Genomic DNA, 17,873 nt, shown 5'->3' with positions numbered 1-17,873 from the left:
CTAAAAGGTCTACAAGGAATAGGAGGGCTGTAGCCATTGGCCCTGTCGTACAGACAGGGAAGGGTGTGCAGAGCACTGTGGGCCCTGGGTCCAGTGGCACTGATGGCTGCTGGGAGAGGGAGGACCCTGGAGCCGGTGTGGGCTGCCCGGATGCTGGTTAAATGTCATGCTTGGGCGTCACCATGGAGCCCAGGGACACATTTGGAAGGAGGCTGGCTTTGACCGCACGGAAGTAGCGAGTGGGCTGACGGGCTCACTCTGCAGAGAATGCAGAGGGGGCCTCACTAGGTGCTGGCGGGTGAGCGTCTGTGCACCTGCACACAAGTCCCGTCCCTTGGGCCCGGCTGGCCCCAGCGGGGTAACGTCTGAGCACCCCTCACTGGTGTTGAACTGGACATCACTCCCACCTGATCCCAGCCTTCATGGGGAGACCTTTTGGACCCTCCCCCCAGAAAGGACAGAGCAGCCCTTCTTTGCAGCATTCTCAGGGGGGAGGGTGTCCACGGTGGGGACGGTGCTATGGCCGCATGGTCCTTCCCTGGGCCCCGGCTGCCTCCCTGCTAGCTCCCCTCACCTGTCACTGAGGCTTAGCCTTCTAGAAATCAGCACCCCTACCGTGGTGCTGCCCACCCCCTGCCAAGAACAGGCAACTCCCCACAAGCCCCTCTTCTTCTGGCCAGCAAAGCCTGACCGTCCCCACACAGCTGGCCTGGCACCTGGTGGGGATAACAGCAGAACCGCTGCCTGCCTGTTAAACCCGGACAGCACGTGCCACACTGCCTCCTCTAAGGGGCCGCAGCGTCTCGTGGCCTGACTGTCCCCTGTGCGGGGTCGCGGGGCTCCTCCTCGTCTGCTCCCGTTGTCTCTCCCCTGCCACATGGGCACAGAGCTGGGGGTGGGGCAGGGAGCTCAGTAGGAGGGACGCCCCGGGACAGTGCCTCATCTGTGGCCAGAAAGCAGGTTTGCCAGCTGGGCCTGTCAGACGGGGCAGGTCACCCCATCCCCCGGTTCCTGGGAAAGCTGTAAGTCCAGCTCTCTAGACACCCGGGCCTTCCGTGTCTGGCCCCCGTGAGCTGCGGGTGAGGGTTAGGCTTCCCAGCCCCTGAGCCAGGCCCTGGGGGAACGCTGCCATCTCCGGACTCACGCTCCCCTTTCTGTTTGCAAGCCTCCATCCGGAAGAAGAAGGGTAAGGGGCGAGTCCGGTGTCTGTCCCCAGCCCCCGCCCGCACACCCTCTGGAAGAGAACCCCTCTGTGGCTGTCGGCGTGGCGTCTAGACTACCATGACCGTGGAGGGGCCCAGCTCCGGACCACGTCCTGTTTCAGTCTGTCCCGTCTGCTTCGCTTCTCCCATTGTGGTTCCTCTCCCCACAGAGTGTTGTGCATTCCCCCCAGAGCTGTGTCATCATCATGACTGTGAAGGCCGAGGGACCTCAGGTTGTCACGGCCGGACCTGCCCCACCGGCCGGCAGCCTCTACGCTGTGTCCAGGCCATGGCCACATGCAGCAGGCGGTGGGGGTGCAGGCCAGCGGAGTCCCTGGCACAGGATGGAGGGCTGGACCCCTGACTGCTGGCCACTGTTGCCAGGCGGGGAGGGGCTACCCCCCTCGAGCTCCCAGAAAGCCCCTGGCTCTTCCATAGGCCCGCACCGTGCCTGCTGTCCTTGAGCTGGTAGGAAGGAGGGAGCCGACAAGCGTGGGGTGGGAGATGGTCGCCGTACTGTGAACAGCAGAGACTCCAATCCCACGAGGGCCCTGATGGACGCAGGCCCCTCCTTCCCCAGCATCCACATTTTGAGGTGTTTCTCACCTGGCTGCTGGAGACAGCTAACCCCCATAATTGAAAGAAGCATAATTATTTCAAAACTGCTTTTGGGGGTGGGGGGAGAGCGCAGAGTGGCCCCTATCCCATGACCCTAGGCACTGAGGCAAAGACACAGATGGTATTCTGATCGCTGAAATCAAGGGGTGGGTCTTAGAATCCAACACGGGAGCTTCTGGGGGCAGGATAGCGCGTGCTGGAACACCAAGGCAGAGTGCCTCCTTCCTCCCCTCCCCGACCTCCACCCCCCCACCTCCGGGGGCTGCCCAGGAGACTCCCAGGGGCCTTTCCTGGACCGGTCACCGTGCCAGCCACGTGGTGGGTGCCCAGGACACAGAAAGCTTCCGCGATTGCATCTGTCCCGGGGTGCCCCTTCAGTCCAAGGCCATTGCCCTGCTGTCTGCCACCCTGTCCTGAAGAAGCCCCCCCAGCGCCAGCTCCCAAGAGCTGCACTGCATAACAGAGTTGGCCAAGGAAGTCCCCTGTCCAGGGGGCGCCCGTGGCCTGCACCCCCCAGGCCCCATCCACTTCACCCTCCTCCGTGACAGCCACTCTGGACCGTGGGAAAAGACAAGTCACAGTCCTGTGGCCAGCACAGCCCAGAGCAGAATCGACACAGAGGACAGGCAAGGGACCCGCCTTGAACAGCTGGGAAGACTGGATGCAATTCGAGACTGAGTGCCCCTCCCCACATTTCCTGACCCCAGCCAGAGCAGGAGGCAGGTGTGCACGCAAGACCCCAAAAGGCCAGCAGCCATGGCCCACCCAGCTCCCAGGGGACTGTGGGGTGCAGTGCAGGGCTCCAGGGGCCCATGCCAGCTGACAGGCCCGTCCCCTCACTGCAGTGAGGGAGAGGACAGTCTAGCCTCACGCCGTGGGGAGCATCAAACATCGGTGGGCATGCAGAGAAGCTCCTGCCCACCACGCTGCCCCCCGCCCGGCTCTTCCAGGGGATTGGTCTCAGCTCCTCAGAAGCATTCCCCATTCTCCAGAGGGGCCGTGTGCATCAGGGGAAAACCAAGCCTTTACATCATACTGGCTGAGTAGTGCCCCCAAATCCACGTCCAGCTAGAACCTATGAAAGGGACCTTACCTGGAAACAGGGCCTTTGCAGATATAATCATGACGAGGCCATCCTGGACTAGGCTGGGCCCTGACCCAATGCCAGTGACCTCACAGAAGAGGGAGAGAGTCAGACACACAGAGAGGGGGCCACAGAGGAGAGGTTGGAGGGGCCAGGAATGAACGCTTGGAGCCCCGGAACCCGGAAGAGGTGAGAAGCATTCTCCCCAGGAGCCTCCAGGAGGAACCATCCTGCGGACGCCTTGATTTGGGGATTCTGGCTTCCAGACCGACGGAGAATAAACTTGTTTTGTCCTGAACTGGCCGCGGCCGTTCTAGGAAACTCTCGCCGCACTGAGAAGCCCCCAGTCCTGGCCCCTCCGGGCTGACGCCTGCTCTGGCTGCAAGCAGTGAGTTTCCGGCTCCTCATCTCGAGAAGCCCTTGCTTTTGTCCTCCGGTGTTTCCAAGACCTGCCGTAGTCCCCAGACAGCGTACTTGTGGGCACAAGGGCGAATGGGCCACCAGGAGAGCCCCCAGCCCCGGGCCGCTCAGGGTGAGAGCCAGGCTGGGTGATGGGACCGGCCTCGCCGTGGCCTCCCGGCCTGCCAGCGCCTCTGGCTGCACCACAGGCCCGTCCCTTGGAAGACGGGAGACTCCTGGGGGCCCTTGGGCTAGGAGCAGCCCAATGGAGTCAGAGCAGCCCTCCCTGCATGTCCCCGCAGGGAGACTGAGCCAGAGGGAGTCCAGCTGGCCACAGCTGCTGCTTCCGGACCCCGCGGCTCGTGTTAGCCTCTGGGGCTGACGCTGTTTGTTTTCCTCTTGCGGAGGAACTCCTGCCCAGGGTCTCACCCCAAGGTCTGGCTCATGGAGCGTGGGTTCCTGCAGCAGGACGGCTCAGGGCACACTGGATGACTGCCTGCGGTCAAGGGTGTGCTCCTGGGTGGGGCGGCGGGGACTCCTGATGCTCTGGTCCTCCCTGCTCTGGTTCCATGGGTGACCTTACCGTGCTGTCAAATCCACCACCTCCCCCCCACCCCCCAGAGCGCCCTCATCCCCGCGCCGGCAAGCTTGCACTTGATGGACAGCACGACCCCTGTCCCCTGAACAGACCGCAAGTTTGCACAGAAAATTACAATACAGGGCTGCTTCTGGAGCCCCTCATCAGCTCTCTACTAGCTGGTTTTTTAAGATTTGCCCATTTTCAAATGTGTCTGCAGGATTGTTCTCAGCCACAGAATATTTCATTTTAGGACTGCAGGGGGCTGGACTCACTAATCCTTTTCATTCGGAGCCCCTGAATAGAGACCCAAACCCTGGCTTTTGTAAATGAAACACAATAATCCTTGGAGCCTCACAGCCCTGGCTCGTGTTCTGGTAAACAAACCCTCAGAGACAGGGGCTGAGTGGTCCTGAGTCAGGCAGGCAGTCTCCCTCTGAGACCGGAGCCAGGAGGAGACCCTGCCTCCTGGGGAGCCGTCTCTCCGTGCAAATCGCACAAACCACACTAAGTGGCTCTCACCGAAGAAGCAGCAGAGAACCAGCCTTACCCCCCACAAGCCAAGACACTTTGCTGTTGGCTCCAAAGAGCATTTGGGTGGAGGCAGGAGGGCCAAGGTGTATGACAAAGACAAGGCTATCCACTCAAGGTGGCCTCTCGCCGTGGGTGAGTGTGGTATGGACAATGCCCTGACTTCACCACCAGCTCAACCAGGCAGGCCATCCTGATGGCAATCCTAGATCTCCACTGCCCACGGGGGGCCTCGGCACCCCTGGCCCAAGGTGGGGGCACAGAGGCTGGATGACCTCGACTGGAGCCCCAGCTCCCACCACCTGGTCCCCAGTGTTTACCTGCATGACCTTTAGCACCTCAGATCCAGATTGTTCCAGGTTCTCATTAGGGTGAAAAGCGAGGCATTTAGAATTTCCACCAGGGACGATTTCTTACCATGCGACCTTGGCGTCACCTGTGCACACCCAGCATTCAAGGCGTATTTTTAGGGTGCCTGCCATGTGCCCAGAAGCTCTGCGATCACCTGCCGCCTGCTTGTTCAGGGCGCGTGAAGATCCCAGGCAGTACCGATACCGCGGAGCAGACCTGCAGCATGCGGGGGAAGGGGCTTCAAACCAGAGCGACAGCTAGAACCAGGAGGCTCGCCAAGATGCGGCTGGTTAGCTCTGCATCCCAGGATAGCGTCCCGCCCGGCTCCCTGCCCCAGGGGGACCGCGCCCGATGCAGCCTGCGGCACAGCCAGCACTCCACCGGCAGGGCCCCCCACGGGACGAGTGCTGGGCTCCGCATCCCGGGGGCCCTGGGGGAGCCCCGGTGAGTGCGTGTGCTGCGGCGAAGGCTGGACCCACAGACAGGCTCCCAGCTCCGAGGACACCCAACTTCCTGCACCTGAGCGGAAGCAAACCCGCCGCCATGGCGAGGGGCCCGGCTTCCAGGCATGGGCCACAAGGACCCAGGCGACTAACCGAGCACCACCAGAGCGCTGCCGTGAGAGGCCCCTGAGCCGTGATCTAAGGAGCGTGGCCCGGCTGAGGGCAGCATTGGGACCGCTGCACAGAAGCGAGGTAGAGCCCAGCCACGAAGGAGTCCTGGCCCGGATCAGAGAGGGGACGGCTTCCCGGAGGAAGCAGCTTTCCGGGAAGGTGGGGTGTGCACAGCAACAGGGACAGAGACCCAGCAAAGGCAGGAGGACAGGAGAGAAAGGACCAGGGGCGGCAGCCGTCAGGGGCAGGGGTGAGTGGCGCCTCTGTAGCCCTGAGCACAGGCGAGGAGGGCAGGACAGCTCCGAGAGCCTCGAAGAGGAAGGCGGGCTGGGGACACCGTGACCTGGGTGTCTGATCAACTCCCTAAGGGACCAACGCTTACCTGCGCCCCCAGCGCCCAGGAGGAGAGCCAGCCCGGACCACAGGGCAGGACGGAGGGAAGGACGGGCTCTTCGCTTCACAGGGGAGAGGCAGGCATGAGCCTGTGTGTTGTAGGGGAGGAGCGGGAGGGCCTCCCTGAGGCTCCTCTGCCCGAACCCCGTGCCTGGGGCTCAGTGGCAGGTGAACTGGGACTGGGTCCCAGCCAGGCACAAGCATTTTCCAGAGTTTCAGGCTTTGCAGGCCACAGGCTCTCTGTGGCACATTCTCCTTCCCCTCCTTTAACATCCTCTTAAAAATGTTAACAGTCTGTATAGCTTGGGAACAGCGGGCAGGATTTGACCCCGGCCGTAGCTTGCTGACCTGTGATCCAGGACACAGCTCTGGGGTCGGGAGCCTTGTGAGCAGCTCCCCAGGGAGAGTCCTACCTGTGCGTGCTGGGGGAGACTGGGGTGGGCCTGGTGGCTGCCTGCCGGGTCCCCTGGTTCCCCCCCACACACACACCCTCCCTGGTCGGGGCTCTGAGAGTGTCGAGGCTCTGGGGGGCTTTTCCGGGGGGCTAGCTCCTCTTGGGAAGTCCCCGTTACAAGTGGCTGTCACACCCAATGGGAATGACCTGACGCCTGGAGCTCCTGTTTGCTCCAGCACTCGTGAGCTGACCTCACAGCTTGGGGCGTGGGCCGGACCCCAGGGGCCTGGGTCTTTGCGACAGCGTGCACTTTGCAGGGAGTCACCAGATCCCAGAGAAGGTTGGGGGTGCTAGGAGGCCTCAGGCTTGTGGCCTTGATAGCCCTGGGGGAGCAAGGAGAGTGCTGTGCCTGACAGGATCCAAAACGGGCTATTCCCACCAGGCTTCCCTCATGCTGGCTTCATGCTAACCTGGCCACGGTCTTCCTGGAAGGGGAGCTGGGGCACACCCCACTGAACGCCCTTGCTCTGCAGGGTCTCAGGCATCCTCCTGATAAAGCCAGGGCGTCAGGGCAATTCTGGGATGTGCTGAAGTTGTCACATTTTCCAAAAAAGTTAACATTTTAGTTTAAAATTTTCTTAAGTTTTTAATTTGTAAAAATCACTTGTAACTAACCCTTTACTTTCTTTTTCACAAAGAAATGAGGATGTGGTACTGTTGGGAAATCGGGTCTTGCCCAGGCAGTGTGGGCTCGGCCTCCCAAGCTGCCCCCCCGCCCCCCGGCGGCTCCCGAGCCAGACCCCGAGCCGGCCCCTGAGCAGCCCCCCAAGCCAGCCCCCAAGCCCACCCCCGAACTGGCCAGCGTGGCCCACCTGGCTATGCAGCCCAGCTGGCTGCACCCACTGCCTCCAGACCTGGGCCTTAAGGGCCTTGCACCCCGGCAACTGCCTCTGGTTACAAAGGAGCCGTGCCTCTGAGCTCTTAAAAAGAAAAAGATTCCAAACATCGGTTTAGTTAACACAGTCAAGAGTAAGTTCCATCGGCACAAATCCGAGTGGCTCCAGTGAAGATGTGACTTTCCGGGAGTTTGGGGCCACGGGGGCTGAGGCTGTGTCGCTGAGGGCTTTCCCCCCCGTCCTGTCCGCGTGCGCGTCCCTGGAGTGACACTGTGAGTGCATGTGGCAGACTGATGCATGCGTGCTCCACGCCGTGGTGCGGCGCACCCGCTTGCATGGTCGAGGCCAGAGCAGGGAAATCGCTGCGCACGTGTGAAGGGCACCTTGCCAGAGACAGACCCCTGGTTGTTTCAGGGGCTTGACCACTGACACCTGTTCCCACCATCATGTTCACGTTGCAGATAAACCCGAGGAGATAGTCCCGGCCTCCAAGCCATCCCGCGCTGCTGATAACGTGGCCATGGAGTCCAGGGTGGCCACCATCAAGCAGCGGCCCACCAGCCGGTGCTTCCCGTCCGTCTCGGACATGAACGTGAGTGGCCGTGCCCTGGGGGATGGTGGGTGGGCCATCCAGGCGGTGGCAGCTCCCGCGCTCCGAGCTGCGCGGGCAGGGTGCTCCTCACCTTCTCCCAGACTTGGCCACCTGCGCTCTGTCTCCGTGCCTGGTGGCAGGTCTGAGTGACCCAGTCCCGATTCCTTAGTACCTTCTCGGAACCCACCTCACATTGAGTCACTTGGTTTCCCCTGATCTCATCTTTGACGGTCACACCCGTAAACATCGCCCATGGATAGGATAATTTTGTGTGGCGCACATTAAAACAGAGGCAACTGCTAGTGACGACAATAGACATGCTTGTCCTGGGACCCCCATCATCTCCAGAACGCCAGGAGGCTCCCGCAAGCTCCGGGCCACCTCCCCGTGCAGGCCCAGCCTCCCCCCGGCCCTGCCCACCATCCTCGCTGCCTGCCTTGTTTGCAGCCTCTGCCCGCGTCCAGCATGCTCCCCACTCCCCGCCCCTGCCCCCAGTGCTCTCCAGCCCAGGCTCGGGCTGAGAACCAGGTGGACGCCCCAAGCCCCGGGGAGACGGTGTGAGTAGGAAGACCGTCCGGGGGCCTGAGCACAACATGCACGAGCGCGCACACGTTTCCCCCAGGTTCAGAGTCACCCCCGATGCCGCGGGGTGGGGGGCGGCCAACAGCCCCGTACAGACAGGGAAGCGGCAGGCTGGGTGGGGGCTGCACGGGAATCGCTTCCTAAGTGGAGGAGGTGAGCACTAGGTCCCTGCTGGGCCGGCCCACCTGCCGCGGGCTCTATGCCTTGGAGCTCCCGGGCAGCCCTGCAGCAGCTAGCTCACACCAGCACCCCGCCCACTCTGTACCGAGATGTGGAGGGCGACCGGGGCTCCTGCGCTGCCCGCCGCTGTGTGCCTTCTCCTATATAGCATCGGCCCTGGTCCCTTCACTCGGGCCAGTCGGCCAGAGCACGGCTCCCCCGAGCACGCTGGCATTTAGGGGGCAGGAGCCAGCAGAGTGTTCAGGGAGAGCCCCTTCTGGGTCCTTGAAGCTGGTCGTCCCATCAGCCTCGGCTGGATGCAACTTGCTGCTGGGAGCAGTGCGGGAAGCTGGGTCACAGATGCCCGCTGCCCAGGCTGCTGGGCCTGACTGCCATGGGTGGGGCTGGTCGGGGCCCATCTCACTCCGGGCTCTCTGGTTTGCAGTCCGTGTACGAACGACAGGGGATCGCTGTGATGACGCCCACGGTTCCCGGGAGCCCGAAAGGCCCATTTCTGGGCCTTCCCCGAGGTACGATGCGAAGGCAGAAATCAATAGGTAAGAAGCATGGCCTACACCCCAGAGGTTGCCCCTGGCTCTCAGGGAAGCCCGCAGAGGCCCCAGGGCAGAGCCGCGCCCCGAGCCCACCCACCGGGGGCCTCTGAGTGCCCCAGCAGACTAGAACCCTTCTACCTGCTGGGACAAAATCCAGCCTGCGAGCACGTAATCTGTGCTAACACCAGCAGGGTGAGGGGGCATGTGTAGGAGGGAGGCAGAGGGCAGACCGGGGTGGTCCGGGAAGCCCCCTCCCTCGACCTGCGGGGATCAGAGTGGCCGGTGGAGGGGGTCCCCTGCTCAGTGCGATCCCCACATTCCCCATATTGCCCGGAATGAAGCTGCCATGTTGCATAGGACGAGCTCGGTGGACATACTTTCGAGGGTGGTGGGGCCAGGTTCTAGAACTCGGACAAACCAATGTACCGTGTGTCGTAGAAAGCCCCGTACCTCCTTGTTAATGTCCCGGTGACACTTACGCTTCCAGGCAAGGGGACTGTGACCCTGCCAGGCAGCCCCTTTGTGAGAAGCTCCAGCACTGGCTTTACCACGTAAATTCTCAAGGAGCTGGGCCACTGCCGGACACCGGTGGCCCCAGCCATCCCAGGCTGGCCCCTGGGGACGCTGCGGGTTGATTTCTGGAAGCATCTCCCGCACTGCTGTTTGGGGGCCTGGCTCCTTGTCATCACAGCAGGCAGTGACTAGACGGTAGTGACTGTGGTGGAGGTGGCGTCTGGCTCCTAAGACCTGCCCTCCCAGGAGTGCAGGGCCACCGCCGAGGAGCGCAGACGCCATGTTGTGTCCCCGGCTCTGTACCTGGTTAATAACAATTGATTTCCTCCTGTCAGACAGCAGAATCTTTCTGTCAGGTTAGTGAACCTTGCGCTTTGGAATCTGTGATCTGAATGCAACCCTATACTTACTCTATAAGGTGTATTCTTAAATTATTACTCCGTGGGACCATCGCTGTCAGGCAGCCCACGTGTAACAAACGGTCAAGAAGAAGGCCTTTTAGTAATCTGTCTGTTCGATACCAAAATACCCTCCCACAGGAGTACGTTAAATTGGGAATACCCTTATCGAATGGAAATTTTCATTGGAATAAATTATTTTAGTTTGTCCTAGAAGTTTTTTTTATTTGAAGTAATTCATTCCGTTACCTCTTTGAACACCCGCATGCCCCCAGCGTGAGCCCCGAGTCCCTCCCATCTGTCTGTGTCTGTGTCTGTGTCCGCTTCCCGTCTCCTGGAGTGCATTCTGTTGATGTTTCGATATCTCAGACCGCTGGAAAGAGTCTGTAAGCCCTGCCCAGTCGACCTGCACAGAGGAGTCAGGCCCAGCGAGGCCGGACGCCCGCCATCACCACACCAGGCCCCTGGGCACATTCGCACCCGACAGGTGCTGCTTCGCCAGGTCTGGTCCTGGGGCACGCCCTGACTTTGTGCCAAGTGCTGACCCGGGTTAGTGGTAATGGTGGAACGCGCCTGGCCCCTCAGCCTGGCCCAGAGTGTCTTAGGAGGACCCAGAGGGACTCCTGAGGCCAGTGGCCCAGAGTTTGCTCTGGAAGCTGCTCCTGGCTGGGCTTGGGGCCTTGGGTTAAAGAGGAGTCTGGGCCCCCACCCCTCATGGGCGTGTTCAAGAGCCAGAAGGGCCTTCTCCGCCTCACAGCCATCCTCCTGAGGGAGGCCAACGCCCTCAAGGCCTCAGGTGGCCCAGAGAAGTCAGGCGACAAACCAGGCTCCTGTTACGCGGGCAAAGCCAGCTCTGACGCCCCTCGGCAGCGGCACCGTCCACGTCACATGGGCCTGGTCTCCAATGGGCATCATGACAGCCTCTGCCCCCAGGGGCCAAAAACAGCCCCAGGGCCCTGGCCAAGCCCGACAGGACAGATGCGTCCTGACCCAGCCCAGCCCCAGCGCGTGTTCACGCACACCCACGTGCTCACACGCGGCTCGTGGCCCCGGGCACATGCCCTGGCCTCCTCGCACGTCCCTCCCGCTGCTGCTCTGGCCGCCGCACGCAGAACATCTCAACAGCACGCACTCGATACCTCCCAGCACCTTTTTTTTTTCTTTCCCCGTTTCCTTTCTTTTCCTTGGGGGGCTCGGATGGGCCACGTAAGCTCTTGCCATTGTGGCTTGTGCTGTGTTCCGTGAACAAGTGTGCACTGCGGTTCATTGTGAGCGTGCAGCCATAGCGTGTCGCACAAACCTAGGAGCTTGGCGGGACGTCACTGTCGCGGTTTAAAACTAAGCCCGCCTTGTCCTTGCAGGAATAACGGAGGAAGAGCGGCAATTCCTGGCCCCTCCGATGCTGAAGTTCACCAGAAGCCTGTCCATGCCCGACACCTCCGAGGACATCCCCCCCCCACCGCAGTCCGTGCCCCCGTCCCCCCCACCCCCATCCCCCACCACCTACAACTGCCCCAAGTCCCCAACCCCCAGAGTCTATGGGACCATCAAGCCGGCGTTCAATCAGAACTCCGCTGCCAAGGTGCCCCCCGCGGCTCGCTCAGACACGGTGGCCACCGTGATGAGGGACAAGGGGCTGTACTACCGGCGGGAGCTGGACCGCTACTCCCTGGACTCCGAGGACCTCTACAGTCGCAGCGCCGCCGCCCAGGCCAACTTCCGCAACAAGAGGGGCCAGATGCCGGAGAACCCGTACTCGGAGGTGGGGAGGATCGCAAGCAAAGCCGTGTACGTCCCCGCCAAGCCCGCCCGGCGGAAGGGCATGCTGGTGAAGCAGTCCAATGTGGAGGACAGCCCCGAGAAGACGTGCTCCATCCCCATCCCGACCATCATCGTGAAGGAGCCCTCCACCAGCAGCAGCGGCAAGAGCAGCCAGGGCAGCAGCACGGAGATCGACCCACAGGCCCCCGAGCAGCCGGGCCAGCTGCGCCCCGACGACAGCCTGACCGTCAGCAGCCCCTTCGCCGCCGCCATCGCCGGGGCCGTCCGCGACCGGGAGAAGCGGCTGGAAGCCAGGAGGAACTCCCCGGCCTTCCTCTCCACAGACCTGGGGGACGAGGACGTGGGTCTGGGGCCGCCCGCCCCCCGGGCGCGCTCCTCCAACTTCCCTGAGGAGGTCGGCTTCGGCGAGGAGGATGGCACCGAGCCACTGTCGTTGCCCACGCCGGGCGCAGCACCCAGGGAGCCTGAGAACCACTTTGTGGGTGGTGGCGAGGCCACAGCTCAGGGGGAGGCCAGCAGGCCGCTGAATTCCACATCCAAAGCCAAGGGCCCCGAGAGCAGCCCCGCGGTGCCCCCCAAGAGCAGCAGCGCGGCCAGCCCTGAGAATTACGTCCACCCTCTCACGGGCAGGCTGCTGGACCCCAGCTCCCCGCTGGCCCTGGCGCTGTCCGCAAGGGACCGAGCCATGAAGGAGTCCCAACAGGGCCCCAAGGGGGAGGCCCCCAAGGCCGACCTCCACAAACCTCTCTATATCGATACCAAAATGCGGCCCAGCGTGGAAGCAGGCTTCCCTCCGGTCACCAGGCAGAACACACGGGGGCCCCTAAGGCGGCAGGAGACAGAGAACAAGTATGAGACGGAGCTGGGCAAGGACCGGAAGGGCGAGGACAAGAAACACATGCTCATCAACATTGTGGACACATCCCAGCAGAGGTCGGCCGGACTGCTGATGGTCCACACCGTGGACGCTGCCACCACCGACCACCTGCTGCAGGAAGAGGAAGAGAAAGCCGATGTGGAGGCCAAGCCAGACCACTCGCTGTCCGAGGTGCCAGAAGGCGCTCCCGAAACCGACGGTGCTTTACAGATCGCCGCCAGCCCCGAGCCCGCCGCCGCCGTGCCCGGCAGGACCATTGTGGCCGCGGGCTCTGTGGAAGAGGCGGTGATTTTGCCATTCCGCATCCCTCCTCCCCCTCTGGCATCCGTGGATCTGGATGAGGATTTTATTTTTACAGAGCCATTGCCTCCCCCCCTGGAATTCGCAAATAGTTTTGATATCCCCGATGACCGTATCGCTTCTGTCCCCGCTCTCACGGACCTGGTCAAGCAGAAGAAACAGGACACCTCCCAGTCCCCTTCGTTGAACCCCAGCCAACCAGCCAACTGTGCAGACAGTAAGAAGCCGGCTGGCCTTTCCAACTGCCTGCCTGCCTCATTCCTTCCGCCCCCCGAGAACTTTGACGCGGTCACGGACTCTGGGATCGAGGAGGTGGACAGCCGGAGCAGCAGCGACCACCATCTCGAGACGACCAGCACCATCTCCACGGTGTCCAGCATGTCTACCCTGTCCTCCGAAGGCGGGGAGAACGTGGACACCTGCACAGTCTATGCAGATGGGCAAGCATTTACGGTGGACAAGCCCCCAGTACCTCCGAAGCCAAAAGTGAAGCCCATCATTCCCAAAAGCAATGCACTTTATCAGGACGCGCTAGTGGAGGAGGACGTGGACAGCTTTGTCATCCCTCCCCCGGCGCCCCCGCCGCCGCCGGGCAGCACCCAGCCTGGGGCCCCGAAGGTTACGCCACCAAGGACCTCCAAGTTGTGGGGGGACGTCTCCGAGGTCAGAAGCCCGATTCGCTCAGGCCCGAAGGCAAACGTGATCAGTGAATTGAACTCAATCCTACAGCAAATGAACCGAGAGAAATCGGCAAAGCCGGGGGAAGGATTGGATTCGCCCACGGGAACCAAGCCTGCCAGCCTCGCTCCAAGGTAAGTCCCACAGTTGGCTTAGACACAGACGCCCGGTGCTGGCTTTCTGGTCTCGTCCAGTGAGGGACGACCAGGAAGCACCCCCGGGGAGCAGCCAGAGCGGACGTGAAGAGGGGAATCCAGAACACCTTCGCGCTGGCCGCACCTGTTGCGCTCCGTCCACCCCGCTCTCCTGGACTCTGGCACAGCGCTGTGCACGTCCTGGCAGGACGCTGCGCTCCCCAAGTAAAGACCTGTCATGAGATGCAGCCACATGAGGCCATCCCCACTGCGGCTTCCAAAGAGGAGCTCTGGTCCCTGTCGTTCTGTGTCCTCCAGATCTCTGCCAGGACCCCCTGTAAGGTCATTCTGGAGCCTCGCGGAAGCCAAAACCAAGCTTGGCCAAGCTGGCTGTAGGGCGTAGCCGTGCCAGAGGAGAGTGAGTGGGTCGGCACGTGTGTGCGTGTATGATTAATTGTGCATGGATCCTTCTCGCTTCTTCCCGTCACTGACGGGTTGGAGAGCTGAGGAAGGTGCCAGGTTGTGGCTTCACTAGTGAGCTCAGAGGGGAATGCACCCTGCCCCCGGCCAGCCCAGCCCAGCCCAGCAGGCAGGCATCACGGAAGAGGGTGTCCACCCTACCCCACGTGCATGGGGTGACCATTCATAGTTTCCCTCAGCATTCAAGGTGCTGCTGTTGCAGCTGGGGGTAGAATAGGAGGGGTGAGTTCTAAACGGAGCCAGAAGGTTCTGGCAAGGCATGCCGAGCTCGCTGTCCGCCTAGAGCTCTGGGGTGATCTCACCAGGACCCGTACGGTACTGGGCAGTCCTCCCCACTCACTGTGCATTGCAGCTCCTCCCTGGCCTCCCGCACCAGTGTCCGCACCCAGATCCCGTCGCTCTGACTAACGAGCCTGTCTTCGCGCTCCCTCCGGACAGGCATTTGACTCAAACGTCTCAGTCCATTAACCAGCAACACCCCTCTGGTTGGGCCTGCTGAGGCGAGCCGAGAGCCACAGTTTTCCCAGTTACCTTCAGTGTGGACATAAGTAAATTCCTCGGATGGCTCCCATTACGCTCGGGGAAATACTTACTGGCCAGCCTTGGTAGAGAGAAGCAGGGTGACCTTCTGTCTTTTAATGGGGACTGTACCACTAATCGTGATGTTCAAATAATACCCCCAGTCGAAGAGAAAGTCTGCAGAAAGTCCCCACTTCTGGTGACATCTGCACATACATACCTACAACTATCATATACTTAAAAGTCTGAAAAGAAAATCTTAAAACTGGCCGGTTTTGCCCTTTCCCCGTATGTGAGAATACGGTTCTTTTTTGCTACATCACGTGAAAGCACAGGAATGAAGATGCTTTATCTTTAATGCTTCACATTTTACAGGATGCTGGCCCGTGAGTGCAGGGGAGTGGGTACTGATTGTACCCACTCTCCAGAAGTGGGAAGTGGGGTGCTGAGTGGCTGGGCCCCATGCGCAGCAGGAGACCGAGCCAGGATTCAGGCTGAGGGCCTGGCCTGGCGCTTCCCCTCATTGACAGTGTCTGAGCTCAGAAGAGGCTGAAGGGATGACTCAAGGGCTGCTCAGGGCCTGAGCCCTGCTGCCCCGAGCCCTCCCGCCCTGAACCAGCAGCCTCTGGATTGCTCGCCGCCTCCACTCCCTTCCCAACCGGTGAGCTCCTGGAGGCATGGGGGAGAGTGGGTGTCAAGCTACACGTGTCCAGAAGGCTTCCCCGCCTGCACTTCCCTCAGTGGGAGGGGCCTCAGAGCAGACGTCACCTGGCAGAATCCTGTTGGATTTCTCGAGAGCAGCTGCAGGACCACCTCCAAGCGATGCTTTGATGCCAAGAACAGCTACCTCCGGTCTGTTCTGTTATTTATAACCCAGTTCACTTACAATGAGAACATCAGCCGACATCTATCAAGGCCTCCCCAAATGCTGGGCATCATGCCCCACCAGCACCGCTGACACAGGGCCAGCCGTTATTTCCCATGTGCGCATGAACAGACCAAAGGTCAGAGGGGCGGAGCACGCACCGGAAGGCAGACCCAACCTCCATCCCAGGAAGTGTCTCAGGGTTCCACTCCAGAGGTGTTGCGGGAGCCAGGAATCAGCCCGGAAGGAAGGGGCAGCTGCCCAAGCTGTCCACAGGGCTGAGATCACCGAGGGCAGGCCGTCCCCAGGTCTTTGTGGCTCACCTGAGCCCAGCTGCATGCCAGAGTCCTGCTCTTTGGTGACCCGGTGGCTGATGGTAGGCCAGGCCAGTCACCCCGCGGCCTCTGGCACTGCTGAGCACCCAGAGGGGGCATCCTATTCTTGGCTCTCGGCCAAGGGTGGCACTGAGTTGGCTTGGGCATCCGATGGCCCTGAGCCCCAAGGACAAAGAGGAAGGTCATCACCTTCCGGGGCTGCACTGGGCACTCCGCCAGCTACTGTAGCTTTGCTGATCTCATGGCCTCACTGGGCAAAGCCCTAAGCAGATGTGAGCTGCAGCCGTGAGGCTGCTGACTAGGGTGAGGTGGGTGACAGCTGCTGGGCAGCGACCCGAGGCAGGCCAGGCTGCCCCCTCACACGTGCGTCTGCCCCCAGGGGCAAGCCTCTCCTTTGCTTGGTCTTGCCTTGGTGGACAGGCCTGGGTATTTGTCCATTGGAGACCCCCTGCCAGGGGGGTCCCTGCTACTTTTAAATGCATCTAGGCTCTCGGGCTAGAGTGGCCCTGGGCAGCGCGAGGCGTGGACCTGCACACAGGGCGTCCTCCTGAGGAGAAGCAAAGGCATTTCCGTAGGGAGAATGAAAAGCGACCATGTGCACAAATCCTCTCTCCACAGAAACTGTTTCGATCACCCGAGAGAGGGCCGAGTGTTGGAGCTCACCTCTTTGGGGTTACCTGCCCCCTTGGGTGCTTCTTAGCGACTAAGACTCTTCACTTCCCACTAGAGCCCAGGGTGGGACGAGACCCTCGGTCACCCGAGGACATGAGATCTTCACTTCCCGCTAGAGCCCAGGGTGGACGAGAACCTCGCTCACCCAAAGGCATGAGACTTGACCTGAGCCCCACAGCTCCTGTCTGTTCCCCAAAACCAGAGAGGACACGGATCTGGAGATGTCTCGATTACAGATATGCTGGCGAGAACATGATCAAGCAGCTTTCCTTAGGACCAAACGTTGGAGGCGCCTCCTCGGCCCCATCTTAGAACGTCCCACTGAGGAAGGAGCCGCCAGGCACTCCGGGGAAAGCGCTCCTTCCACCGCCCAGCCTGATTTTTCCAGGAAGTAACCTCATCCTGGATCAGAGCGAAGAAAGCTGTGGTTTGAGGGCATCTGCGAGGACTCTGTGGAGCCCCAGGCTTCCCGGGAAGCTCGAAGTCAGGAAGACAGCGGCCGTGCCCCCTTAGACAGGCACAGGCGGAAGTGCTGTGCGCGGCTGCAAGGATGGCCTTCGCGTGCAAGTGCTTTTTCCTCTCCAAAGCCCTTGGTGATCGACGACCCCTGAGGATGTCGTGGCGTTGGAGGGCTCCGCATAAGTGGTTTTCTCCCCATTCTGGAGCACTTGGTGTTTTGCTTGAAGTCACATGTCTCAGGGCGGGGCGGGGGGGTTGCAGAGCTGGGAAGGCGACGGGACACTCCATCCCTGAGCCTGGAAGCCCAGCCTGGCCCAGGGCCTCCGGAGTCCACTGGCCGGGAGTCCCTGAGCTGCTCTTATGTAGGAGCCCAGGGCCAGGCCTGAGGGTGGAGAGCAGCAGGTAGGATACACGCCCGCAGAGGCCTGGGCCTCGGAGGCTAGGCAGCAGACACAGAGTTGTCGATGACCTCTCCCGCACCAGGCACTGTGCTGAGCCCGGGGACTCCTCCCTGAACAGGAAGACATTGCAGGTCTCTCCTCCACTGGGGAGCCGCACTCTCAAGGGGGAAAATGGACAAGTAATAAACACGACAAACCCGAAGTGCACCAAGTGCTACAAAGGAACGGGGGTGTATTCACAAGTCCGAGTGAACACAGGCAGGAAGGAAGTGACAGTCCCAAAGGAAGTGACCTGAACAACCTGAAATACAAAAAGGAGCCAGATGAGCAGAAAACCAGGAGTGAAGCATCCCAGGCACGGGGGACAGCAGGCACAAAGCCTGGAGGCCAGAAAGTGCTTTCCATGCCAAGGGAGGGCTGGCGGGCCGTGGGGGAGAGCAGGACGGCGTGCGTCCTGCGAGAGGATGGCCGTCCCAGGACCTGACCTCCGTGTCACGGTTACCGGCAGCCGTAC

At 61.4% G+C, this 17,873-nt stretch overlaps 1 protein-coding gene across 7 annotated transcripts in view; it reads left to right on the top strand.

Moving 5' to 3' along the window:
• SHANK2 (SH3 and multiple ankyrin repeat domains 2) overlaps window positions 1-17,873 on the top strand; it is a 503,557-nt gene that overhangs the window by 474,897 nt on the left and 10,787 nt on the right. For 6 of the 7 annotated variants that reach the window (XM_087855105.1, XM_087855101.1, XM_087855103.1 and 3 more), the window contains 3 exons: window positions 7,521-7,651; window positions 8,838-8,949; window positions 11,219-13,628. In XM_087855105.1, coding sequence (XP_087711231.1) covers window positions 7,521-7,651; window positions 8,838-8,949; window positions 11,219-13,628 — 2,653 coding nt within the window. The remainder of the gene's footprint in view (window positions 1-7,520; window positions 7,652-8,837; window positions 8,950-11,218; window positions 13,629-17,873) is intronic. The other variant, XM_045775905.2, reaches the window with a different exon arrangement.

The sequence above is a fragment of the Ursus americanus genome, chromosome 24 (genome assembly GCF_024610735.1).
Source record: "Ursus americanus isolate L20-20 chromosome 24, mUrsAme1.1.p, whole genome shotgun sequence".
Lineage (NCBI taxonomy): Eukaryota > Metazoa > Chordata > Mammalia > Carnivora > Ursidae > Ursus > Ursus americanus.
The sequence above is the reverse complement of the archived record's forward strand: the minus strand, read 5'-3'. Positions and strand labels throughout refer to the sequence as shown.